The following is a 27,557-nucleotide window of genomic DNA, read 5'->3' as shown; positions in this document are numbered from 1 at the left end:
TGTGTGTGTGTGTGTGTGTGTGGTGGTGCACATATATGTTGCATGTGGGATGCATGTTGAACTGACGTTAGGTCTGAAGCCATGCCAGATCTCAGCTAATCTCAGCTCCTGTTACACAACTAGCAATTCAAGAGGAGAGCTGTCTCATTAGGAGGTTTATTTGAGATTACAATATTCAGTAACCACAAGAACAAGCAGCATGGTGTAAAACCAGAAAGCATAGGATCAGAATTAGACCAATCGGACCATCGATCATTCTCCATCATTCCATCATGGCTGATTTATTTTCTCCCTCAACCCCATCCTCCTGCCTTCTCCCCAAACCTTTGATGCCCTTACTAATCAAGAACACATTAATTTCTGCTTTAAATATATCCAATAACATTGCCTCCACAACCAGCTGTGGCAATTTATTACACAGATTCACTATCTTCTGGGATTAGTGTGGGGACTGACACAGGACTGTGGGGAGAGACGGGACAGTGGGATTAGTGTGGGGACTGACAGGGTTGTGGGGAGAGAGTGGGACAGTGGGATTAGTGTGGGACTGAAACAGGGCTGTGGGGAGAGAGTGGGACAGTGGGATTAGTGTGGGGACTGACACAGGACTGTGGGGAGAGTGGGACAGTGGGATTAGTGTGGGGACTGCACAGGGCTGTGGGGAGACAGGACAGTGGGATTAGTGTGGAGACTGACACAGGGCTGTGGGGAGAGAGTGGGACAGTGGGATTAGTGTGGGGACAGACACGGCTGTGAGGAGAGAGTGGGACAGTGGGATTAGTGTGAGACTGACAGAGGGCTGTGGGGAGAGACGGGGCAGTGGGATTAGTGTGGGGACTGACACAGGGCTGTGCGGAGAGGACAGGGCAGTGGGATTAGTCTAAAACAGGTTTGAATCAGCGGAGTTTATTAAGCTATTGGTCAGTTAAATTTTTGACACCTATGGAATATTTCAGGTCTTTTTTTTTGAATTTCAAAAGCATAATCATTATTGTTGGAGAATCTGTGAGATGGATCACCAGGGGAGTGTGAGTTAGGAGATCAGTGGGGGCCCATTACAGAGTGCAGTGCCCAGAATGTGTATGTCTGTGTGTGAGCACTGTGTCCGTGCCCCATGTCTTTGGGTTAGACCCTGGGCTGACCACGTCTACTGCATCACCATCTGATGTCGAAAGGCACTGGATCAGGAAAAGCTGCAGGAAGCTGTAAGCTCAGCCTGCTCCATCATGGGCAGCAACGTCCCCAGTATCCAGGACACCTGCAAAAGGCGATGCCTCAGAAAGGCAGCGTCCATCACTAAGGACCCCCTCACACAGGACAGACCCCCTTTTCATCGGGGAGCAGCTGCAGGAACCTGAAGGGACACACTCAGTGATTCAGGAACATTTTCTCCCCACTACGATCAGATTTCTGAAATGACAATGAACCCATGAGCCCCTCATTATTTCCCTCTTTTTCCACTAATTAATTTTTGATCTATATTGCATTATTATAATTTATAGTTTTTTATGTTTTGCAATGTACTACTGCCACAAAACAACAAACTTCATGGCATGTCCCAACGATATTCAACCTGATTTTGATTCCATCACAGATTGGAGTATAAGCCATCATCATCATTGTTGGCATCATCATCATTGTCGGAACCATCCACTCCTTCCTTGTCATCCTCTGGGCTCTCGATCACTCGCTCCTCGTTGGCCTGCGGCTCGATGTCCTCTTTGAACCAGACGGCCTTATAGCCCTCTGCGGTCTTCCTCTCTTTGGTGAGGATGGACTTCATCTCGCCTTCCGTCGTGACCTCCTCCAGTGAGTTCTGAGCAGAGTCATGCCCGGGACTACTGCTGTTCGCAATCGCTCCCAACTTCCCCGGGTTGCTGTCCACGGCTGGTTCCAAGATAGAGTCTAGAGCCCTGGCCGTGACCATGGGCGCGCTCTGCTGTGGTAACTGCTCCGTCTTCAGGGACGATTTCAACGTTTCTTTCACCAGGAAGTCCTGGTTTGTGAGCTGCACTGAGTCACTCTCTGATGAGTGCGACTGTCTGGAAAACTGAAAGAATTTCCATGGAAATTAGTGGCTGAGCTTTGTTTGGGCAAGGCCCCCATCTGCATCTACCAGGTTATTACAGGGGCACACGGAGGGTGAGTAGTCAATCTTTTGCCCAGGGTAGTGTAGTCTCAATCAAGAGGATATGGGATTAGGGTGAGAATCATTGAGCAGAAGCAGACCCTTCAGCCCATCTAGTCTATGCTGAACTCTGAGTTCAAAGGCAATTTATTATCAAAATATATATATGTCACCATATATAATGTTGAGATTCATTTTCTTGTGGACATTCACAGTAAATTGAAAGAAACACAATAGAATCAATTAAAACTACACACACAAGACGGACAAACAACCAATGTGTAAAAGCCAACAAACTGCAAATACAAACAGTAATATAATATAGATATAAAGATAATAAATAAATAACTAAGCAATAAATATTGAGAACCTGAGATGAAGAGTCCTTGAAAATGAGTCTATCGGTTGGGGAACAATTGAGTGTTGGGTGAGTGAAGTTACCCACGTTGGTTCAAGTGCCTATTAATCTGCCTTCTCCCATTAACCTTCACCGGGACCACAGCCCCCCATACGCCTCCCACCCATGTACCCACCCAAACTTTGCTTAAATATTGAAATCAAACCTGCATCCGCCACTTCCACCGGCAGCTCATTCCACACTCTCACCACCCTCTGAGTGAAGATGGTCTCCTTAAACATTTCATCTTTCTTCCTTAATCCTTGACCTCTAGTTCTAGTCTCACCCAACTTCAGTGGAAAAATCTGCTTGCTTTTACCCTATCTATACCCCTCAAGATTTTGTATACTTCGATCAAATCTCTCCTCATTCTCTTCTGCTCCCGGGGAATGATCTAATGGGGATCATAATGGTAATTTCTCCCCCATGGGGTAATGACTATATGGAATGATTTAATGGGGATCATAATGGTAATTTCTCCTCCATGGGGTAGTGACTATATGGAACGGGCTGCCAGAGGAAGTGGTTGAAGCAAGTACACCAACAACATTAAAAAGTCACTTGGGCAGGGACATGGATAGGAGCAATTTAGAGGAATATATGAGGTGCCCAGGGAAGGGTAGCACCTCTGGTGAAGGTGCTTGTTGTGTCTTAAACACAAAATAATCTGCAGATGCTGGGGTCAAAGCAACACTCACACCACGCTGGAGGAACTCAGCAGGTCGGACAGCATCCGTGGAAAAGATAGGTCGACGTTTCGGGCCGGAACCCTTCGTCAGGACTGTAGAGGGAAGGGGCGGAGTCCCTATAAAGAAGGTGGGGGGAGGGTGGGAAAGAGAAGGCTGGTAGGTTCCAGGTGAAAAACCAGTAAGGGGAAAGATAAAGAGGTGGGGGAGGGGAAGCAGGGAGGTGATAGGCAGGAAAGGTGAAGAAGGAATAGGGGAAAACACAATGGGTAGTAGAAGGAGGCGGAACCATGAGGGAGGTGATAGGCAGCTGGGGAGGGGGCAGAGTGACATAGGAATAGAGGAAGGGAGGGGGAGGAATTACCAGAAATTGGAGAATTCAATGTTCATACCAAGGGGCTGGAGACTACCTAGACGGTATATGAGGTGTTGCTCCTCCAACCTGAGTTTAGCCTCATCATGGAAGTAGAGGAGGCCACGGATGGACATATCTGAATGGGAGTGGGGAGCAGAGTTGAAGTGGGTGGCTACTGGGAGATCCTGTCTGTTGTGGTGGACGGAGCGGAGGTGCTCGACGAAGCAGTCCCCCAATCTGCGTCGGGTTTCACCGATGTAGAGGAGGCCGCACCGGGAGCACCGGTTGCAATAGATGACCCCAACAGACTCACAAGTGAAGTGTTGCCTCACTTGGAAGGACTGTTTGGGGCCCTAAATGGTGGCAAGAGAGGAGGTGTAGGGACAGGTGTGTGTCTTGTCTATTCTGGGGCAGCTCATTCAACTTTGGTGTCCACCGGATACTCAGCTCTCACCTGTGACTCCAAGTAGCTGCATGTGACAGTGGCCACACCTTGGCACACCACTTTGATAGGCAGGCTACACTAGGTGAGAGTAGCCATTGGGCCTCATACCCCCATGAGATAGGGACATGCCAGTCCTAGCACACAAAGTCAGCTCTGGCAGACTGGGCGGATGAGATCAGCTGCCAGTGCAGATCCATCTGCAACACTCTGTGGAGATCGAAGGGCATGATGAGGCACAGGAGAGTCGTGGTCATCCACTGCAAGGCCCAGTATGTGACAACTACTCATACCACCGGACCTGGACTTCTGAGGTCGAGAGAGTGGAACCGTTCTAGTGCAACAGCTTTTCCACTTTGAAAAATTTCCCCTCCCAGGTTTCCTGTCATCGTCAGATACGATGGACAACTGTAAGGACAGGGGTTCTCAAGCTGAGGTCCACGGACATCTTGGTTCACATCTTCTACAAGTATGTGAAGAGCAAGAGGACAAGATGTGACGGAATAGTACCAATCGAGTGTGACAGTGGAAAAGTGTGTATGGAACTGGAAGAGATAGCTGAGGTACTTAATGAATACTTTGCTTCAGTATTCACTACGGAAATTGTAGGGATGACTTACAGCGGATTGGAAAGCTTGAGCTTATACACGTTAAGAAAGAGGATGTGCTGGAGCTTTTGGAAAGTATCGAGTTGGATAAGTCACTGGGACCAGAAGAGATGTACCCCAGGCTACTGTGGGAAGTGAGGGATGAGATTGTTGAGCCCCTGGCAATGATCTTTGCATCATCAATGGGGACGGGAGAGTTCTAGGGGATTGGGAGGTTGCAGACGTTGTTCCCTTATTCAAGAAAGGGAGTAGAGATAGCCCAGGAAATTATAGGCTAGTGAGTCTTACTTCAGTGGTTGGTAAGTTGATGGAGAAGATCTTGAGAGGCAGGACTTATGAACATTTGGAGAAGCATAATATGATTAGGAATAGTCAGCATGGCTTTGTCAAAGGCAGGTCGTTCGTTATGAGCGTAATTGAATTTTTTGAGGATGTGGCTAAACGCATTGATGAAGGCAAAGCAGTAGATGTAGTGTATATGGATTTCAGCAAGGCATTTGATAAGGTACCCCATACAAGGCTTATTGAGAAAGTAAGGAGGCATGGGATCCAAGGGGACATTGCTTTGTGGATCCAGAATTGGCTTGCTCACAGAGGTGGTTGTAGACGCGTCATATTCTGCATGGAGGTCAGTGACCAGTGGTGTGCCTCAGGGATCTGTTCTGGGACCTCTACTCTTCATGATTTTTATAAATGACCTGGATGAGGAAGTGGAGGGATGGGTTAATAAATTTGCTGATGACACAAAGGTTGGAGGTGTTGTGGATGGTGCGGAGGGCTGTCAGAGGTTACAGCAGGGCATTGATAGGATGCAAAACTGGGCTGGGAAGTGGCAGATGGAGTTCAACCCAGATAAGTGTGAGGTGGTTCATTCTGGTAGGTCAAATATGATGGCAGAATATGGTATTAATGGTAAAACTCTTGGTAGTGTGGAGGATCAGCGGGACCTTGGGGTCCGAGTCCATAGGACACCCAAAGCAGCTGCGCAGGTTGAGTCTGAGGATAAGAAGGCATACGGTGCATTGGCCTTGATCAACCATGGAATTGAGTTTAAGAGTCAAGAGGTAATTTTGCAGCTATATAGGACCCTGGTCAGACCCCACCTGGAGTACTGTGCTCAGTTCTAGTTGCCTCACTACAGGAAGGACATGGAAACCATAGAAAGGGTACAGAGAGAATTACAAGGATGTTGCGTGGATTGGGGAGCATGCCTTATGAGAATAGATTGAGTGAACTTGGCCTTTTCTCCCTGGAGTGACAGAGGAAGAGAGGTGACCTGACAGAGGTGTATAAGATAATGAGAGGCATGGATCGTGTGGATAGTCAGAAGCTTTTTCCCAGGGCTGAAATGGCTAGCACGAGAGGGCACAGTTTTAAGGTGCTTGGAAATAGATTCAGAGGAGACGTCAGGAGTAAGTTTTTTATGCAGAGTGTGGTGAGTATGTGGAATGCGCTGCCGGCGACAGTGGTGGAGGTGGATAAGATAGAGTCTTTTTACAGACTCCTGGATAGGTACATGGAGCTTCGAAAATAGAGGGCTGTGGGCGACCATAGGTAATTTCTAAAGTAAGTACATGTTTGGCACAGCATTGTGGGCCGAAGGGCCTGTACTGTGCCGTAGGTTTTCTATGTTTGTTTTAATGGTTGGGGACAATGGCATTAGAAACCCCTGCATTAGTGGAATATGAAGCAAATGGGGCAAGGTCAGGAAGGCACCATGGTCAGCATTGACCAGTTGGGTGAAAGGGCCTATTTCTGTGCTCTATGGCGATATCACTAAAATGGAAGTGTTCAACTGTGCTGAAGGTGTGGGGTTGGGACCCATATTATCCATTCTGGGACCTTCCAGAGCTGCCAACCATGCACTAAGGTTTGGCCAACCTGTTGCTGGTTTACCTCCAGTTCCCTGCCCCTGACCACATCCTTGTTCTCTCCACTACACCTAGCCCAAGATTGTAGAGAGGTCCTCATTTGGTCGGGGGCGATCATGGATGTTGCAAACTAGCTGTCTAGGCCAGTACGCAAGCCAGGGGAGTACAATATGGAAAATAAGCTATTGTGCATACAGCAGCTCCTCTTCCCCATCTCCACGCAGCTGATGAATGCAAAAGAAAGACAGAGACCGATACAGTGGGTGTTGACAAAGACAAGTCTCAGAGCTGTATATACTTTGATAATAAATGCACCTTGAACCTTGAGTCAGTTACCAGTCAGCATTAAACTCGATATAGGACTGGCTTAGGGCCTTCGGGGTTCACTCCCGAAGCCTTCTCCAGGAGTGGCTACAGCCACAATGCAGTGGGGGTTTGAGATCGGAGTTTTCCTTCTACCAGATGAGTTGCCAACCACAGCTGACAAGCCCCATCTGCCCGAAGCAAACGGTTTTAAGGTGCTGGTAATCCGTCTTTGCCCTTTCTCCTGTCAGTAGAAATGGTTCCACTGGGCTCAGTAGCTAAGCCACACTGAAGGCCAGGAGCTGGACTTGGCTGTCAGAGGCTCTTTGAGATGTGCACCATTGGGAGCATTTAGTAGTTAATGGGAACTTGTCTCCTGATCTCCACTCCTCCAGCTAAGGGCTCAAAAAGTCCCCACTGATTAACCAGACCCGGCTCCTACCTCCCCCGGTTTCCCTTTCGCTAATGGTTCCAAGATCACCCCGTTCCCCCTCAGGCAGGTACAGGATTGATAACTTACACACTTTAACTGTGCTGCAGTCCTCCGCTTGAGCTTTGCCCATCCGCCGTCCTGGAGGAGAATTCCGATCATAATGATACAGATCAGTAGAAGGAGGGAGAGAGGGACGCCGACTGCCACCATGTGTTTGGCGTCATACAGCAACCGCTGGTGCGCCTGGTTGTCTGCAGGACACAACATAAAACCATTAGACATGGCAGCAGAATTAGGCCATTAGGCAAGTCTGCTCTGCAATTTCATCATGGTTAAATTATAATCCAACTCAACCCCATTCTCCTGCCTTATATATAACCATATAACAATTACAACACAGAAACAGGCCATCTCGGCCCTTCTAGTCCAAGCCGAACGCTTACTCTCAACTAGTCCCACCGACCTGCACTCAGCCCATAACCCTCCATTCCTTTCCTGTCCACATATCTATCCAATTTAACTTTAAACGACTGCATCAAACCTACCTCAACCACTTCTGCTGGAAGCTCATTCCACACAGCTACCACTCTCTGAGTAAAGAAGTTCCCCCTCATGTTACTCCTAAGCTTTTGCCCTTTAACTCAACACATGTCCTCTTGTTTGAATCTCCCCCACTCTCAATGGAAAAAGCCTATCCACGTCAACTCTACCTATCCCCCTCATAATTTTAAATACCTCTATCAAGTCACCCGTCAACCTTCTACGCTCCAAAGAATAAAGACGCAACTTGTTCAACCTTTCTCTGTAACTTAGGAGATGAAACCCAGGCAACATTCAAGTAAATCTCCTCTGTACTCTCTCAATTTTATTGACATCTTTCCTATAATTCAGTGACCAGAATTATACACAATACTCCACATCTAGCTTTACCAATGCCTTATACAATTTCAACATTACATCCCAACTCCTATACTCAATGCTCTGATTAATAAAGGCCAGCATACCAAAAGCTTTCTTCACCACCCTATCCACATGAGATTCCACCTTCAGGGAACTATGCATCATTATTCCTAGATCCCTCTGTTCTACTGTTCTCTGTTCTGCCTTCTCCTTGTAACCTTTGATGCCCTGACTAATTAAGAAACTATCAACCTCTGCTTTAAATATACTCAATGACTTGGCCTCCACATCCACTTGTGTGGCAATGAATTTCATAGATTCCCCACTCTCTGGCTAAAGAAATTCCTCCTAATCTGTTTTAAAGGGACGTCCCTCTCTTCTGAGGCTGTGCTCTCTGGTCCTAGACTCCACCACTATTGGATACATCCTCTCTCTCTTGGCCTTTCAGTATTCAATAGGTTTCAATGTGATCTCCCCTCAGTTTTCTAAGCTCCAGAGACTACTGGCCCAGAGCCATCATACATTGACCATTTCATTGACGGGTGCAGTGTGAGCTGTTGCTGCTCTCCATACGTTTCCCAGCCACTGCACACTGGGCAGCTTTGCTGTTTCCTCTGCCCCTAATCCAGAGGGCCATGTGGCCCCCAGCCCCATGCCACCCCTCAGGGCAGAGTTAGGTACCAGACATGGGCGCAGGGGGGTTCCCGGTGGGCTATGGAAGGAAGGGCAGGTGAGTTGCTAGGACCCATGGGTTTTCCTCAGACAGAAATTGGCTGCTGGGTTTACGGCTGAACCATGGCTGCTGGGTGGGAGGGGTACACTGTGGCAGAGAGCAGTACTAAGGTTATTGCAACTGAACCTGTATCTGTCACTTGTGTTGGCAGCCCGTTCCACACTCTCACGACCCTCTTAGTGCAGAAATTCCCCCTAACATTTCACCCTTCACCCTTAACCTGTGACCTCTGGTAGTCTCAGCCAACCTGAGGGGAGGAAGCTGGCTTACATTCGCCCTATCTATACACTTCATAATTTTGTATATCTCTATAAGATCTCCCCTCATTCTCCTATGCTGCAGGAAATAAAGTCTTAGAGTCATAGAATGATAGAAAAGTACAGCAGAGAAACAGGTCCTTTGGCCCATCTTGTCCATGATGAACCATTAAAACTACTTACTCCCATCAACCTGCACGAGGACCATAGCCCTCCATACCCCTAACATCCATCTACTTATCCAATCTTCTCTGAAACATTGGAATCAAGCTTCCAGGCACTACTTGTCAACTCATTCCATGCTCTCATGACCCTCTGAGTAAAGAAGTTTCTCCTCTTGTTCCCCTTAAATTTTTCATCTTTTACCCTTACCCTATGACCTCTGGTTGTAGTCCCACTCATCCTCAGTGGAAAAAGCCTGCTTGCATTTACCCTATCTTCCGATACATAGAGTGTAAAGGAGAGGCGACAGTGGATTTTGGCTGCTGGAAAACGATGCAGGAGAGATAACAATGTGGAGGACAACAAAATAGCAGAGGAACTGAATAAGTGTTTTGCATCAGTCTTCACTGTGGAAGACTGTAGAAGTTCCAGGTACCAGGGGGCATGAAGTGTGTGAAGATATCATAACTAGAGAGAAGGTTCTTGAGCAACTGAAAGGTCTGAAGGTAGGTAAGTCACCTGGACCAGATGGTGTACAGCCCAGAGTTCTGAAAGAGGTGGCTGAAGAGATAATGAGGACTAGAAACGATCTTTCAAGAAGCACTAGATTCTGGAATGAGTCTGGAAGACTGGAAGATTGCAAATGTCACTCCACTCTTCAAGAAGGGAGAGAGGCAGAAGAAAGGAAATATAGGTTAGATAGATAGACCTCAGTGGTTGGGAAGATGTTGGAGTTGATTATTAAGCACGAGGTCTCCAGGTACTTGGAGGCATATGATATAATAGACTATAGTCAACATGGTTTCCTCAAGAGAAAAACTTGCCTGACGAATCTGTTGGAATTCTATGAAGAAGTAACAAGCAGGATAGACAAAGGAGAATCGGTTGATGTTGTGTACTTGGACTTTCAGAAGGCCTTTGACAAGGTTCCGCACATGAGGCTGCTTAACTGACTATGAGCTCATGGTATTACAGGAAAGATTCTTGTTTGGATAAGGCAGTGGCTGATTAGCATGAGGCAAAGTGTGGGAATAAAGGGGTCTGTGTTGGGACCGTTTCTTTTTACATAATATGTCAATGATTGGATGTTGGAATTATTCGCTTTCTTGCAAAGTTTGCAGATGATATGAGGATAGGTGCAGGCGGTTTTGAGGAAGTAGAAAGGCTACCGAAAGACAGACTGATGAGGAGAATGGGCAAAGAAGTGGCAGATGGAATACAGTGTGGGGAAGTGTATGGCCATGCACTTTGGTAGAAGAAGTGAAAGGTTAACAATTTTCTAAATGGAGAGAAAACACAAAAATGTGAGGTCCAGAGGAATTTGGGAGTCCTTGTGCAGGATTCCCTCAAGGTTAAAAGGAAGGCAAGTGCGATGTTAGCATTCATTTCAAGGGAATAGAATATAAAAGCAAGGATGTACATGGGGCACGGAGTGATGAGTTGGCACAGTGTGATCCCAACTAGCTTACTTGTTACTCCTGGTCCGGAGTCAGGGTGTTTGGTTGATGTAGGTTGGGGTCCAGGGGACTGTCCGTCTGTTCCAGGGCTCCTGGGTGGGTCCTTGGACGTGTGAGCTGACACAGTCCTGGCCGTGTGAGTCACTGGTTCCGATGGTTCGGTTCCCAGAGCTGTTGTTGTTTTCATGGACGGTGGAGCTAGTTTAAAAGGAGCTCACTTTAATAAAGGGAGAGGCAGTGGGGACGGTGATCCTAGAATCTAGTGATGGGTCAGGGATACAGTTCCCGTGTGTGTTCAGCTCTTGCACTATGGTGGGATGGTCCGTGGTGGAACAGGTCACAGCTCCCTGTCACGGCATCTCCACACTGCCATCTACCAGCTAGTCTGTGTGGTTCATCCCTCCCCGCATATGCATGGACCCGCCGGCTCCTTTTGATGAAGCGTCACACTGCGGGGGGGGGCGATGGTACTGAGGGAGGGTCACACTGTGGGAGGGGTGGTACTGAGGGAGTGTCACTGTGGATGAGGGAAGGTCACACTGTGGGAGGGGCGGTACTGAGGGAAGGTCACACTGTGGGGGTGGTACTGAGGGAGGGTCACGCTGTGGGAGGGGTGGTACTGAGGGAGGGTCACACTGTGGGGGGGTGGTACTGAGGGAGGGTCACGCTGTGGGAGGGGTGGTACTGAGGGAGGGTAACTGTGGGTGAGGGAGGGTCACACTGGGAGGGGCGGTACTGAGGGAAGATCACACTGTGGGGGTGGTACTGAGGGAACGTCACACTGGGAGGGGTGGTACTGTGGGAGGGTCATACTGTGGGAGGGGTGGTACTGGGGAAGGGTTACACTGTGGGAGGGGTGGTACTGAGGGAGGGGAGAATCTTAGGGAATGTCACACTGTGGAGTGGCAGTACTGCAGAGTGGGACATCTACCTTGGCTGGACTTGTTCACACAGCTGGGAGACGTGGGAGAAAGTTGGGATGAGCATTGCTGCCGAACTGCCGGTTTCTCAGGAAGTGCCAGGGAAAGGGGTGGTGGACTCTACTAGGGACAAGTGGTGGGGGATTAACACAGTGTGATCCCAACTAGCTTACTTGTTACTCCTGGTCCGGGGTCAGGGTGTTTGGACGAAGATGGCCCAGCTCCTGAGGTGCCCAGATTTGGTGTTGTCCCAATGACCGGAGGTTTGGTTGATGTCGGTTGGGGTCCAGGGGACTGTCCGTCTGTTGTTCCAGGGGTCCTGGATGGGTTCTTGGACGTGTGAGCTGACACAGTCCTGGCCGTGTGGGTCACTGGTTCCGATGGTCCGGTTCCCAGAGCTGTTGTTGTCTTCACGGAGGGTGGAGCTGTTTTAAAAGGAGCTCACTTTAATAAAGGGAGAGGCAGCGGGAAGGGTGATCCTAGGATCCAGTGATGGGTCAGGGATACGGTTTCCATGCGCGTTTGGGTACAGACTGGGCTCTCGCTCCACCGTGGGATGGTCTGTGTTAGAACAGGTCACATTTCCTTGTGATGGTGTCTCCTCAGTCCCATATACCTCCTACTGCTTATGGTCCATCCCTTCCTCTGAATACTCCTGGACTCCCATTCCCACTCGTCACATTGTGGAAGGAGTGCTTCTGAGGAATACTCTCTGCATCTTTCTCAATCCCTGCCAAGGTGGTCTTGAAGCTTTCTGCTTCTTTCTCAATAAAAGAACCAACCAGTTCCCCTCCAGTACCACTCCCACACCTACAGTCTGGCAGAAATAGTCTTTACCCTCAACTATTTCTACTTCAGCTCCTCCCACTTTCTCCAGACTCGAGGAGTGGCCATGGGCCCCAGCTATGCCTGCCTCTTCTTTGGCTACTTAGAATAGTCTATCTTCTAAGCCTTCCCCGGTAATGTTTCCCAACTCTTCCTCCACTACACTGACCACTGCAGTGGCGCTGCTTCATGCACCTACGCTGAGCTCTTCAATTTCATCAGCTTTGCCTCTAACTTCCACCTTGCCCTTAAATTCACTTGGTCCATTTCTGACACCTCTCTCACCTTCCTCAAGCTCTCTGTCTCCATCTCTGGAGACAAATAGTCGACCCACATCTTTTATAAACCTACTGATTTTGACGGTTATCTTGAATATACCTCTTCCCACTTTGTCTCCTGTAAAAATGCTATTCCTTTTTCTCAGTTCTTTCATCTTAGCCACATCTATTGCCTGGATATGGTTTCCTTTCCAGGACATCAGAGATGTCCTCCTTCTTCAAAGAACAGGGTTTCTCTTCCTCTACCATTGGCACTGTCCTTATTCGCATCTCCTCCATTTCCCAAACATCTGCACTCGTCCCATCATGCCACCCATCTTACCAGGGATAGAGTTCCTCTTGTCCTCACTTACCACCCCATGAGTTTCTGCATTCAACACATCATTCTCTGTAACTTCTGCCACTCCAAAGGGATCCTACCACCAAAGATATCGTTACCTTCTCCCCCCTCTCCACTTTCTGCAAGGATCGCTCCTTTTGTGATTCCCTTGTCTACTTGTCCCTCCCCACTAATCTTCCTCCCGCCACTTATCCCAGCAAGCAGCCAAAGTGCTACACTTGCCCAGTCACCTCTTCCCTCACCTCCATTCAGGGCCCCAAACAGTCTTTCCAGGTGAGGTAACACTTCACCTGAGAATCTGCTAGGGTTGTCTACTGTATCCGGTGCTCCCGATGCAGCCTCCTCTATATTGGTGAGACTGGTCATAAATTGTAGGATTACATAATTGAGCAGCTCTGCTCTATCTGCCAAAAGTGGAACTTTCCAATGGCCAAGCATTTTAATTCTGATTCCCATTCCCAATCTGACATGTCAGTCAATGGAACCTCTTGTTCCAAGATGTGGCAGCCTTTGGGTGGAGAAGCAACACCTTCTATTCCACCTAGTGGCATTCCTGCGACCTAATGCCATGAATATCACTTTCTCCTTCTGGTAAAAAAAAAATCCTATCCCTTCCCCTCTTCTATTCCCCACTCTGTCCTCTCATCTCTTCTCCCCTGCCCATCACCTCCCCCTGCGTCCTCTCTTCCTTCCCTTTCTCCTATGCTCCACTCTCCTCTCCCATCAGATTCTTTCTTCTCCGGACCTTTACTTTTCCTACTCACCTGGCTTTCCCTTTCACTTTCTAACTGGTCCTCCTCCCCCTCCCCCCCTCCATTTTATTCTGTCATCGTCCTCTCTTCCTTTCCAGTCCTGGGGAAGGGTCTTGGCCAGAAACATTGTCTGCTTCTTCCTGTCCATAGATGCTGAATAACCCTGCTGAGTCCCTTCAGCATTTTGTGTGTGTTGCTCTTGATTTCCAGCATCTGCAGAGTTTCTTGTGATTTTGAGGAATCGTCACACTGTGGGAAGGGACAATCTTAGGGAACGTCACACTGCTGGAGTGGCAGTACTGCAGAGTGGGACATCTACCTTGGCTGGACTTGTTCACTCAGCTGGGAGACGTGGGAGAAAGTTGGGATGAGCATTGCTGCCGAACTGCCGGTTTCTCAGGAAGTGCCAGGGAATGGGGTGGTGGACTCTACTAGGGACATGTGGTGGGGAATTAACACAGTGCAATCCCAACTAGCTTACTTGTTACTCCTGGTCCGGGGTCAGGGTGTTTGGACGAAGATGGCCCAGCTCCTGAGGTGCCCAGATTTGGTGTTGTCCCAATGACCGGAGGTTTGGTTGATGTTGGTTGGGGTCCAGGGGACTGTCCGTCTGTTGTTCCAGGGGTCCTGGATGGGTTCTTGGACGTGTGAGCTGACACAGTCCTGGCCGTGTGGGTCACTGGTTCCGATGGTCCGGTTCCCAGAGCTGTTGTTGTCTTCACGGAGGGTGGAGCTGTTTTAAAAGGAGCTCACTTTAATAAAGGGAGAGGCAGCGGGAAGGGTGATCCTAGGATCCAGTGATGGGTCAGGGATACGGTTTCCATGCGTGTTTGGGTACAGACTGGGCTCTCGCTCCACCGTGGGATGGTCTGTGTTAGAACAGGTCACATTTCCTTGTGATGGTGTCTCCTCAGTCCCATATACCTCCTACTGCTTATGGTCCATCCCTTCCTCTGAATACTCCTGGACTCCCATTCCCACTCGTCACATTGTGGAAGGAGTGCTTCTGAGGAATACTCTCTGCATCTTTCTCAATCCCTGCCAAGGTGGTCTTGAAGCTTTCTGCTTCTTTCTCAATAAAAGAACCAACCAGTTCCCCTCCAGTACCACTCCCACACCTACAGTCTGGCAGAAATAGTCTTTACCCTCAACTATTTCTACTTCAGCTCCTCCCACTTTCTCCAGACTCGAGGAGTGGCCATGGGCCCCAGCTATGCCTGCCTCTTCTTTGGCTACTTAGAATAGTCTATCTTCTAAGCCTTCCCCGGTAATGTTTCCCAACTCTTCCTCCACTACACTGACCACTGCAGTGGCGCTGCTTCATGCACCTACGCTGAGCTCTTCAATTTCATCAGCTTTGCCTCTAACTTCCACCTTGCCCTTAAATTCACTTGGTCCATTTCTGACACCTCTCTCACCTTCCTCAAGCTCTCTGTCTCCATCTCTGGAGACAAATAGTCGACCCACATCTTTTATAAACCTACTGATTTTGACGGTTATCTTGAATATACCTCTTCCCACTTTGTCTCCTGTAAAAATGCTATTCCTTTTTCTCAGTTCTTTCATCTTAGCCACATCTATTGCCTGGATATGGTTTCCTTTCCAGGACATCAGAGATGTCCTCCTTCTTCAAAGAACAGGGTTTCTCTTCCTCTACCATTGGCACTGTCCTTATTCGCATCTCCTCCATTTCCCAAACATCTGCACTCGTCCCATCATGCCACCCATCTTACCAGGGATAGAGTTCCTCTTGTCCTCACTTACCACCCCATGAGTTTCTGCATTCAACACATCATTCTCTGTAACTTCTGCCACTCCAAAGGGATCCTACCACCAAAGATATCGTTACCTTCTCCCCCCTCTCCACTTTCTGCAAGGATCGCTCCTTTTGTGATTCCCTTGTCTACTTGTCCCTCCCCACTAATCTTCCTCCCGCCACTTATCCCAGCAAGCAGCCAAAGTGCTACACTTGCCCAGTCACCTCTTCCCTCACCTCCATTCAGGGCCCCAAACAGTCTTTCCAGGTGAGGTAACACTTCACCTGAGAATCTGCTAGGGTTGTCTACTGTATCCGGTGCTCCCGATGCAGCCTCCTCTATATTGGTGAGACTGGTCATAAATTGTAGGATTACATAATTGAGCAGCTCTGCTCTATCTGCCAAAAGTGGAACTTTCCAATGGCCAAGCATTTTAATTCTGATTCCCATTCCCAATCTGACATGTCAGTCAATGGAACCTCTTGTTCCAAGATGTGGCAGCCTTTGGGTGGAGAAGCAACACCTTCTATTCCACCTAGTGGCATTCCTGCGACCTAATGCCATGAATATCACTTTCTCCTTCTGGTAAAAAAAAAATCCTATCCCTTCCCCTCTTCTATTCCCCACTCTGTCCTCTCATCTCTTCTCCCCTGCCCATCACCTCCCCCTGCGTCCTCTCTTCCTTCCCTTTCTCCTATGCTCCACTCTCCTCTCCCATCAGATTCTTTCTTCTCCGGACCTTTACTTTTCCTACTCACCTGGCTTTCCCTTTCACTTTCTAACTGGTCCTCCTCCCCCTCCCCCCTCCATTTTATTCTGTCATCGTCCTCTCTTCCTTTCCAGTCCTGGGGAAGGGTCTTGGCCAGAAACATTGTCTGCTTCTTCCTGTCCATAGATGCTGAATAACCTGCTGAGTCCCTTCAGCATTTTGTGTGTGTTGCTCTTGATTTCCAGCATCTGCAGAGTTTCTTGTGATTTTGAGGAATCGTCACACTGTGGGAAGGGACAATCTTAGGGAACGTCACACTGCTGGAGTGGCAGTACTGCAGAGTGGGACATCTACCTTGGCTGGACTTGTTCACTCAGCTGGGAGACGTGGGAGAAAGTTGGGATGAGCATTGCTGCCGAACTGCCGGTTTCTCAGGAAGTGCCAGGGAATGGGGTGGTGGACTCTACTAGGGACATGTGGTGGGGAATTAACACAGTGCAATCCCAACTAGCTTACTTGTTACTCCTGGTCCGGGGTCAGGGTGTTTGGACGAAGATGGCCCAGCTCCTGAGGTGCCCAGATTTGGTGTTGTCCCAATGACCGGAGGTTTGGTTGATGTTGGTTGGGGTCCAGGGGACTGTCCGTCTGTTGTTCCAGGGGTCCTGGATGGGTTCTTGGACGTGTGAGCTGACACAGTCCTGGCCGTGTGGGTCACTGGTTCCGATGGTCCGGTTCCCAGAGCTGTTGTTGTCTTCACGGAGGGTGGAGCTGTTTTAAAAGGAGCTCACTTTAATAAAGGGAGAGGCAGCGGGAAGGGTGATCCTAGGATCCAGTGATGGGTCAGGGATACGGTTTCCATGCGTGTTTGGGTACAGACTGGGCTCTCGCTCCACCGTGGGATGGTCTGTGTTAGAACAGGTCACATTTCCTTGTGATGGTGTCTCCTCAGTCCCATATACCTCCTACTGCTTATGGTCCATCCCTTCCTCTGAATACTCCTGGACTCCCATTCCCACTCGTCACATTGTGGAAGGAGTGCTTCTGAGGAATACTCTCTGCATCTTTCTCAATCCCTGCCAAGGTGGTCTTGAAGCTTTCTGCTTCTTTCTCAATAAAAGAACCAACCAGTTCCCCTCCAGTACCACTCCCACACCTACAGTCTGGCAGAAATAGTCTTTACCCTCAACTATTTCTACTTCAGCTCCTCCCACTTTCTCCAGACTCGAGGAGTGGCCATGGGCCCCAGCTATGCCTGCCTCTTCTTTGGCTACTTAGAATAGTCTATCTTCTAAGCCTTCCCCGGTAATGTTTCCCAACTCTTCCTCCACTACACTGACCACTGCAGTGGCGCTGCTTCATGCACCTACGCTGAGCTCTTCAATTTCATCAGCTTTGCCTCTAACTTCCACCTTGCCCTTAAATTCACTTGGTCCATTTCTGACACCTCTCTCACCTTCCTCAAGCTCTCTGTCTCCATCTCTGGAGACAAATAGTCGACCCACATCTTTTATAAACCTACTGATTTTGACGGTTATCTTGAATATACCTCTTCCCACTTTGTCTCCTGTAAAAATGCTATTCCTTTTTCTCAGTTCTTTCATCTTAGCCACATCTATTGCCTGGATATGGTTTCCTTTCCAGGACATCAGAGATGTCCTCCTTCTTCAAAGAACAGGGTTTCTCTTCCTCTACCATTGGCACTGTCCTTATTCGCATCTCCTCCATTTCCCAAACATCTGCACTCGTCCCATCATGCCACCCATCTTACCAGGGATAGAGTTCCTCTTGTCCTCACTTACCACCCCATGAGTTTCTGCATTCAACACATCATTCTCTGTAACTTCTGCCACTCCAAAGGGATCCTACCACCAAAGATATCGTTACCTTCTCCCCCCTCTCCACTTTCTGCAAGGATCGCTCCTTTTGTGATTCCCTTGTCTACTTGTCCCTCCCCACTAATCTTCCTCCCGCCACTTATCCCAGCAAGCAGCCAAAGTGCTACACTTGCCCAGTCACCTCTTCCCTCACCTCCATTCAGGGCCCCAAACAGTCTTTCCAGGTGAGGTAACACTTCACCTGAGAATCTGCTAGGGTTGTCTACTGTATCCGGTGCTCCCGATGCAGCCTCCTCTATATTGGTGAGACTGGTCATAAATTGTAGGATTACATAATTGAGCAGCTCTGCTCTATCTGCCAAAAGTGGAACTTTCCAATGGCCAAGCATTTTAATTCTGATTCCCATTCCCAATCTGACATGTCAGTCAATGGAACCTCTTGTTCCAAGATGTGGCAGCCTTTGGGTGGAGAAGCAACACCTTCTATTCCACCTAGTGGCATTCCTGCGACCTAATGCCATGAATATCACTTTCTCCTTCTGGTAAAAAAAAAATCCTATCCCTTCCCCTCTTCTATTCCCCACTCTGTCCTCTCATCTCTTCTCCCCTGCCCATCACCTCCCCCTGCGTCCTCTCTTCCTTCCCTTTCTCCTATGCTCCACTCTCCTCTCCCATCAGATTCTTTCTTCTCCGGACCTTTACTTTTCCTACTCACCTGGCTTTCCCTTTCACTTTCTAACTGGTCCTCCTCCCCCTCCCCCCTCCATTTTATTCTGTCATCGTCCTCTCTTCCTTTCCAGTCCTGGGGAAGGGTCTTGGCCAGAAACATTGTCTGCTTCTTCCTGTCCATAGATGCTGAATAACCTGCTGAGTCCCTTCAGCATTTTGTGTGTGTTGCTCTTGATTTCCAGCATCTGCAGAGTTTCTTGTGATTTTGAGGAATCGTCACACTGTGGGAAGGGACAATCTTAGGGAACGTCACACTGCTGGAGTGGCAGTACTGCAGAGTGGGACATCTACCTTGGCTGGACTTGTTCACTCAGCTGGGAGACGTGGGAGAAAGTTGGGATGAGCATTGCTGCCGAACTGCCGGTTTCTCAGGAAGTGCCAGGGAATGGGGTGGTGGACTCTACTAGGGACATGTGGTGGGGAATTAACACAGTGCAATCCCAACTAGCTTACTTGTTACTCCTGGTCCGGGGTCAGGGTGTTTGGACGAAGATGGCCCAGCTCCTGAGGTGCCCAGATTTGGTGTTGTCCCAATGACCGGAGGTTTGGTTGATGTTGGTTGGGGTCCAGGGGACTGTCCGTCTGTTGTTCCAGGGGTCCTGGATGGGTTCTTGGACGTGTGAGCTGACACAGTCCTGGCCGTGTGGGTCACTGGTTCCGATGGTCCGGTTCCCAGAGCTGTTGTTGTCTTCACGGAGGGTGGAGCTGTTTTAAAAGGAGCTCACTTTAATAAAGGGAGAGGCAGCGGGAAGGGTGATCCTAGGATCCAGTGATGGGTCAGGGATACGGTTTCCATGCGTGTTTGGGTACAGACTGGGCTCTCGCTCCACCGTGGGATGGTCTGTGTTAGAACAGGTCACATTTCCTTGTGATGGTGTCTCCTCAGTCCCATATACCTCCTACTGCTTATGGTCCATCCCTTCCTCTGAATACTCCTGGACTCCCATTCCCACTCGTCACATTGTGGAAGGAGTGCTTCTGAGGAATACTCTCTGCATCTTTCTCAATCCCTGCCAAGGTGGTCTTGAAGCTTTCTGCTTCTTTCTCAATAAAAGAACCAACCAGTTCCCCTCCAGTACCACTCCCACACCTACAGTCTGGCAGAAATAGTCTTTACCCTCAACTATTTCTACTTCAGCTCCTCCCACTTTCTCCAGACTCGAGGAGTGGCCATGGGCCCCAGCTATGCCTGCCTCTTCTTTGGCTACTTAGAATAGTCTATCTTCTAAGCCTTCCCCGGTAATGTTTCCCAACTCTTCCTCCACTACACTGACCACTGCAGTGGCGCTGCTTCATGCACCTACGCTGAGCTCTTCAATTTCATCAGCTTTGCCTCTAACTTCCACCTTGCCCTTAAATTCACTTGGTCCATTTCTGACACCTCTCTCACCTTCCTCAAGCTCTCTGTCTCCATCTCTGGAGACAAATAGTCGACCCACATCTTTTATAAACCTACTGATTTTGACGGTTATCTTGAATATACCTCTTCCCACTTTGTCTCCTGTAAAAATGCTATTCCTTTTTCTCAGTTCTTTCATCTTAGCCACATCTATTGCCTGGATATGGTTTCCTTTCCAGGACATCAGAGATGTCCTCCTTCTTCAAAGAACAGGGTTTCTCTTCCTCTACCATTGGCACTGTCCTTATTCGCATCTCCTCCATTTCCCAAACATCTGCACTCGTCCCATCATGCCACCCATCTTACCAGGGATAGAGTTCCTCTTGTCCTCACTTACCACCCCATGAGTTTCTGCATTCAACACATCATTCTCTGTAACTTCTGCCACTCCAAAGGGATCCTACCACCAAAGATATCGTTACCTTCTCCCCCCTCTCCACTTTCTGCAAGGATCGCTCCTTTTGTGATTCCCTTGTCTACTTGTCCCTCCCCACTAATCTTCCTCCCGCCACTTATCCCAGCAAGCAGCCAAAGTGCTACACTTGCCCAGTCACCTCTTCCCTCACCTCCATTCAGGGCCCCAAACAGTCTTTCCAGGTGAGGTAACACTTCACCTGAGAATCTGCTAGGGTTGTCTACTGTATCCGGTGCTCCCGATGCAGCCTCCTCTATATTGGTGAGACTGGTCATAAATTGTAGGATTACATAATTGAGCAGCTCTGCTCTATCTGCCAAAAGTGGAACTTTCCAATGGCCAAGCATTTTAATTCTGATTCCCATTCCCAATCTGACATGTCAGTCAATGGAACCTCTTGTTCCAAGATGTGGCAGCCTTTGGGTGGAGAAGCAACACCTTCTATTCCACCTAGTGGCATTCCTGCGACCTAATGCCATGAATATCACTTTCTCCTTCTGGTAAAAAAAAAATCCTATCCCTTCCCCTCTTCTATTCCCCACTCTGTCCTCTCATCTCTTCTCCCCTGCCCATCACCTCCCCCTGCGTCCTCTCTTCCTTCCCTTTCTCCTATGCTCCACTCTCCTCTCCCATCAGATTCTTTCTTCTCCGGACCTTTACTTTTCCTACTCACCTGGCTTTCCCTTTCACTTTCTAACTGGTCCTCCTCCCCCTCCCCCCCTCCATTTTATTCTGTCATCGTCCTCTCTTCCTTTCCAGTCCTGGGGAAGGGTCTTGGCCAGAAACATTGTCTGCTTCTTCCTGTCCATAGATGCTGAATAACCTGCTGAGTCCCTTCAGCATTTTGTGTGTGTTGCTCTTGATTTCCAGCATCTGCAGAGTTTCTTGTGATTTTGAGGAATCGTCACACTGTGGGAAGGGACAATCTTAGGGAACGTCACACTGCTGGAGTGGCAGTACTGCAGAGTGGGACATCTACCTTGGCTGGACTTGTTCACTCAGCTGGGAGACGTGGGAGAAAGTTGGGATGAGCATTGCTGCCGAACTGCCGGTTTCTCAGGAAGTGCCAGGGAATGGGGTGGTGGACTCTACTAGGGACATGTGGTGGGGAATTAACACAGTGCAATCCCAACTAGCTTACTTGTTACTCCTGGTCCGGGGTCAGGGTGTTTGGACGAAGATGGCCCAGCTCCTGAGGTGCCCAGATTTGGTGTTGTCCCAATGACCGGAGGTTTGGTTGATGTTGGTTGGGGTCCAGGGGACTGTCCGTCTGTTGTTCCAGGGGTCCTGGATGGGTTCTTGGACGTGTGAGCTGACACAGTCCTGGCCGTGTGGGTCACTGGTTCCGATGGTCCGGTTCCCAGAGCTGTTGTTGTCTTCACGGAGGGTGGAGCTGTTTTAAAAGGAGCTCACTTTAATAAAGGGAGAGGCAGCGGGAAGGGTGATCCTAGGATCCAGTGATGGGTCAGGGATACGGTTTCCATGCGTGTTTGGGTACAGACTGGGCTCTCGCTCCACCGTGGGATGGTCTGTGTTAGAACAGGTCACATTTCCTTGTGATGGTGTCTCCTCAGTCCCATATACCTCCTACTGCTTATGGTCCATCCCTTCCTCTGAATACTCCTGGACTCCCATTCCCACTCGTCACATTGTGGAAGGAGTGCTTCTGAGGAATACTCTCTGCATCTTTCTCAATCCCTGCCAAGGTGGTCTTGAAGCTTTCTGCTTCTTTCTCAATAAAAGAACCAACCAGTTCCCCTCCAGTACCACTCCCACACCTACAGTCTGGCAGAAATAGTCTTTACCCTCAACTATTTCTACTTCAGCTCCTCCCACTTTCTCCAGACTCGAGGAGTGGCCATGGGCCCCAGCTATGCCTGCCTCTTCTTTGGCTACTTAGAATAGTCTATCTTCTAAGCCTTCCCCGGTAATGTTTCCCAACTCTTCCTCCACTACACTGACCACTGCAGTGGCGCTGCTTCATGCACCTACGCTGAGCTCTTCAATTTCATCAGCTTTGCCTCTAACTTCCACCTTGCCCTTAAATTCACTTGGTCCATTTCTGACACCTCTCTCACCTTCCTCAAGCTCTCTGTCTCCATCTCTGGAGACAAATAGTCGACCCACATCTTTTATAAACCTACTGATTTTGACGGTTATCTTGAATATACCTCTTCCCACTTTGTCTCCTGTAAAAATGCTATTCCTTTTTCTCAGTTCTTTCATCTTAGCCACATCTATTGCCTGGATATGGTTTCCTTTCCAGGACATCAGAGATGTCCTCCTTCTTCAAAGAACAGGGTTTCTCTTCCTCTACCATTGGCACTGTCCTTATTCGCATCTCCTCCATTTCCCAAACATCTGCACTCGTCCCATCAGTGGGGATAGTGATTCTAGGATCCAATGATGGGTCATAGAAACATAGAAAACCTAGAGCAGAATACAAGCCCTCCGGCCCACAAAGCTGTGCCAAACAGGTACTTACTTTAGAAATTACCTAGGGTTACCCATACCCCTCTATTTTCCTAAGCTCCATGTACCTGTCCAGGAGCCTCTTAAAGACCCTATCGTAGCCGTCTCCACCAACGTCGCCAGCAACCTAAAGAAAGGGTGCAAAGGATATTTACAAGGATGTTGCCTGGATTGGGGAGCATGCCTTATGAGAATAGGTTGAGTGAACTCGGCCTTTGCTCCTTGGAGCATAGAAACATAGAAAACCTACAGAACAATACAGGCCCTTTGGCCCACAAAGCTGTGCCGAACATGTCCTTACCTTAGGACTACCTAGGCTTACCTATAGCCCTCTATTTTCCAAGCTCCATGTATCCATCAGAGAGTCTCTTAAAAGACCCTATCATTTCCGCCTCCACCATCGCCACCGGCAGCCCATTCCACACACTCACCACTCTCTGCATTAAAAAAAACTTATCTTATACACCTCTATCAGGTCACCTCTCATCCTCCGTCACTCCAAGGAGAAAAGGCTGAGTTCACTCAGTCTATTCTCATAAGGCATGCTCCCCAATCCAGGCAACATCCTTGTAAATCTCCTCTGCACCCTTTCTATAGTTTCCACATCCTTCCTGTAGTGAGGTGACCAGAACTGAGCACAGTACTCCAAGTGGGGTCTAACCAGGGTCCTATATAGTTGTAACATCTTGGCTCTTAAACTCAATCCCATGGTTGATGAAGGCCAATGCACAGTATGCCCTTTTAACCACAGAGACAACCTGCGCAGCAGCTTTGAGTGTCCTATGGACTCGGACCCCAAGATCCCTCTGATCCTCCACACTGCCAAGAGTCTTACCATTAATACTATTTTCTACCAACATATTTGACCTACCAAAATGAACCATCTCACACTTACCTGGGTTGAATTCCATCTGCCACTTCTCAGCCCAGTTTTGCATTCCATCAATGTCCCACTGTAACCTCTGACAGCCCTCCACACTATACACAACACCCCAAACCTTTATGTTATCAGCAAATTTACTAACACATCCCTCCACTTCCTCATCCAGGTCATTTATAAAAATCACAAAGAGAAAGAGTCCCAGAACAGATCCCTGAGGCACACCACTGGTCACTGACCTCCATGCAGAATATGACCTGTCTATACCCACTCTTTGCCTTTTGTGGGCAAGCCAGTACTTGATCCACAAAGCAAGGTCCCCTGGGATCCCATGCCTCCTTACTTTCTCAATAAGCCTTGCATGGGGTACCTTATCAAATGCCTTGCTGAATTCCATATACACTATATCTACTGCTCTACCTTCATCAACGTGTTTCATCACATCCGCAAAAAATTCAATCAGGCTCGTAAGGCACGACCTGCCTTTAACAAAGCCATTCTGTCTACTCCTAATCATGTTATTCCTCTCCAAATGTTCATAAATCCTGCCTCTCAGGATCTTCTCCATCAACTCACCAACCACTGAAATAAGACTCACTGGTCGATAATTTCCTGGGCTATCTCTACTCCCTTTCTTGAATAAGGGAACAACATCTGCAACCCTCCAATCCTCTGGAACCTCTCCCATCCCCATTGATGATGCAAAGATCATTGCCAGAGGCTCAGCAATCTCCTCCCTTGCCTATAATCCACAGTAGTTTGGGGTACCAGAGACTTATCCAACTTGATGCTTTCCAAAAGCTCCAGCACATCCTTTTATTTAATGTCTATATGCTCAAGCTTTTCAGTCCACTGTAAGTCATCCCTACAATCACCAAGATCTTTTTCCATAGTGAATACTGAAGCAAATTATTCATTAAGTACCTCTGCTATCTCCTCTGGTTCCATACACACTTTTCCACTGTCACACTTGATTGGTCCTATTCTCTCATGTCTTATCCTCTTGCTCTTCACATACTTGTAGAATGCCTTAGGGTTTTCTTTAATCCTGCTCACCAAGGCCTTCTCATGGACCCTCCTGGCTCTCCTAATTTCACTCTTAAAGTCCTTATAATCTTCTGGATCTCTATCATTACCTAATTTTTTGAACCATTCATAAGCTTTTCTTTTCTTCTTGACTGGATTTTCAATAGCCTTTGTACACCACGGTTCCTGTATCCTACCATCCTTTCCCTGTCTCATTGGAACTTATCTATGCAGAACACCACGCAAATATCCCCAAACATTTACCACATTTCTGCCATACATTTCCCTGAGAACATCTATTTCCAATTTTTGCTTCCAAATTCCTGCCTGACAGCTTCTTATTTCCCCTTACTCCAATTAAACGCTTTCCTAACTTGTCTGTTCCTATCCCTCTCCAATGCTATGGTAAAGGAAATAGAATTGTGATCACTATCTCCAAAATGCTCTCCCACTGAGAGATCTGACACCTGACCAGGTTCATTTCCCAATACCAGATCAGGTACAGCTTCTCCTCTTGTAGGCTTATCTACACATTGTGTCAAGAAACCTTCCTGAATACACCTAACAAACTCCACACCATCTCAACTCCTTGCTCTAGGGAGATGACAATCAATATCTGGGAAAATAAAATCTCCCAACACAACAACCCTGTTATTATTACATCTTTCCAGAATCTGTCTCCCTGTGTGCTCCTCAATGTACCTGTTACTATTGGGTGGTCTATAAAAAACAGCCAGTAGAGTTATTGACCCCTTCCTATTTCTAACTTCCACCCACGGAGACTCCGTGGACAATCCCTCCATGAGTTCCTCCTTTTCTGCAGCTGTGACACTATCTCTGATCAGCAGTGCCACACCCCCACCTCTTTTGCGTCCCTCCCTGTCCTTTCTGAAACATCTAAAGACTGGCACTCTAAGTAACCATTCCTGCCCCTAAAGCCCCAAGTCTCTGTAATGGCCACAACATCATAGCTCCAAGTATTGATCCACTCTCTAAGCTCATCTGCTTTGTTCATGATGCTTCTTGCATTAAAATAGACACATCTCAAACCATCGGTCTGAGTGTATCCCTTCTCTATCACCTACCTATCCTCCCTCTCGCACTGTCTCCAAGCTTTCTCTATTTGTGAGTGAACCACCTCTTCCCCAGTCTCTTCAGTTTGGTCCCCCCCCACCCCCCAGCAATTCTAGTTTAAACTCTCTCCACTAGCCTTAGCAAACCTTCCCACCAGGATATTGGTCCCCCTCGGATTCAAGTGCAACCTGTCCTTTTTGTACAGGTCCCGTCTGCCCCAAAAGAGGTCCCAATGATCCAGAAATCTGAATCCCTGCCCCCTGCTCCAATCCCTCAGCCACGCATTTATCTTCCACCTCACTCTATTCCCGAGGTCAGGGATACAGTTCTCGTGTGTGTTTGGGTACACACTAGGCTCTCATTCCACCATGGGATGGTCCATGTTGGAAGAAGTCACAGCTCCCTGTGACAGCATCTCCACACCCCAGTCTACCCCTGGATCTTCCTGCCCTTACTGTCGTTCACCTCCCACCTTCAATATTCCAGGATTTTACCTCTCAAAGACCTCGATGAATATTTCTCCATCCCCTTGGTTTCCACTCATTGGATATTGTCATTGTTCAGCAGAGGCTCTATTTATAGTGTTTATGTCCCTTCAGCCCAACCAGTCATACCAGCCCATTTAATGCCTCTAGTCCTAATTTCTGGCATTCAGCCCATTTCCCTCTAAGCTCCTCCCCTCTTCTCTGATGATACTATTGAACCTGCCTCAACCACTTCCTCTGGCAGCTCATTCCATACACTCATGACCCACTGTGTGAAACATTGTCCCTCAGTTCTCTTTTAAAACTTTTCTCTGAACCAATGTCCTGTTGTTTTTAACTCTATCTACCCTGGGGGAGGTGGGGCTCATCAGCCTAGGACAGCAGCCCGCCTAGGAGAAGGAAAACTCTGATGTTAAACCTCTGCCGCCTTGCAGCCATTTTCACTCATGGGAGAGGCTTTGGGAGTAAACCCAGAGGAAGAAATCTAGAAACACACATCAAAGTTGCTGGTGAACGCAGCAGGCCAAGCAGCATCTGTAGGAAGAGGTGCAGTCGACGTTTTAGGTGCAGTCGGTGTTTCAGGACGAAGGGTCTCGGCCTGAAACGTCGACTGCACCTCTTCCTACAGATGCTGCTTGGCCTGCTGCGTTCACCAGCAACTTTGATGTGTGTTGCTTGAATTTCCAGCATCTGCAGAATTCCTGTTGTTTGGAAGAAATCTAGAGCTGGGATCCCTAAGGCAGTTTGATGTTGTTTACAACTTCACTCTGGCAACCTCTGCGACGACACTGGTGACAAGCGGTATCAGTGCTCGCCCTTCCCTTGTACTACACCAGTGACATTGAGAGGTGGATCCCACTGCATGGGCAACAGCCAGTTCTTCAAATCTTCACACCCAGGCTTGTGCCCTGGAGAGGACACAGTCCATC

At 48.4% G+C, this 27,557-nt stretch overlaps 1 protein-coding gene across 2 annotated transcripts in view; it reads right to left on the bottom strand.

Moving 5' to 3' along the window:
* Positions 1-255: 255 nt before the first annotated feature.
* cdhr5b (cadherin-related family member 5b) overlaps positions 256-27,557 on the bottom strand; it is a 124,270-nt gene continuing 96,968 nt past the window's right edge. The window contains exons 13-20 of one of the 2 annotated variants that reach the window (XM_063061545.1): positions 21,833-22,084; positions 19,331-19,582; positions 16,830-17,081; positions 14,329-14,580; positions 11,826-12,077; positions 10,745-10,930; positions 7,311-7,474; positions 256-2,050 (exon numbers count right to left, since the gene is read on the bottom strand). In XM_063061545.1, coding sequence (XP_062917615.1) covers positions 1,589-2,050; positions 7,311-7,474; positions 10,745-10,930; positions 11,826-12,077; positions 14,329-14,580; positions 16,830-17,081; positions 19,331-19,582; positions 21,833-22,084 — 2,072 coding nt within the window. In that variant the 3' untranslated portion in view covers positions 256-1,588. The remainder of the gene's footprint in view (positions 2,051-7,310; positions 7,475-10,744; positions 10,931-11,825; positions 12,078-14,328; positions 14,581-16,829; positions 17,082-19,330; positions 19,583-21,832; positions 22,085-27,557) is intronic. The other variant, XM_063061546.1, reaches the window with a different exon arrangement.

This window comes from Mobula hypostoma, chromosome 11 (genome assembly GCF_963921235.1).
Source record: "Mobula hypostoma chromosome 11, sMobHyp1.1, whole genome shotgun sequence".
Taxonomy (NCBI): domain Eukaryota; kingdom Metazoa; phylum Chordata; class Chondrichthyes; order Myliobatiformes; family Myliobatidae; genus Mobula; species Mobula hypostoma.
Note: the sequence above shows the minus strand (reverse complement) of the source record. Positions and strands in the feature narration are given on the sequence as shown.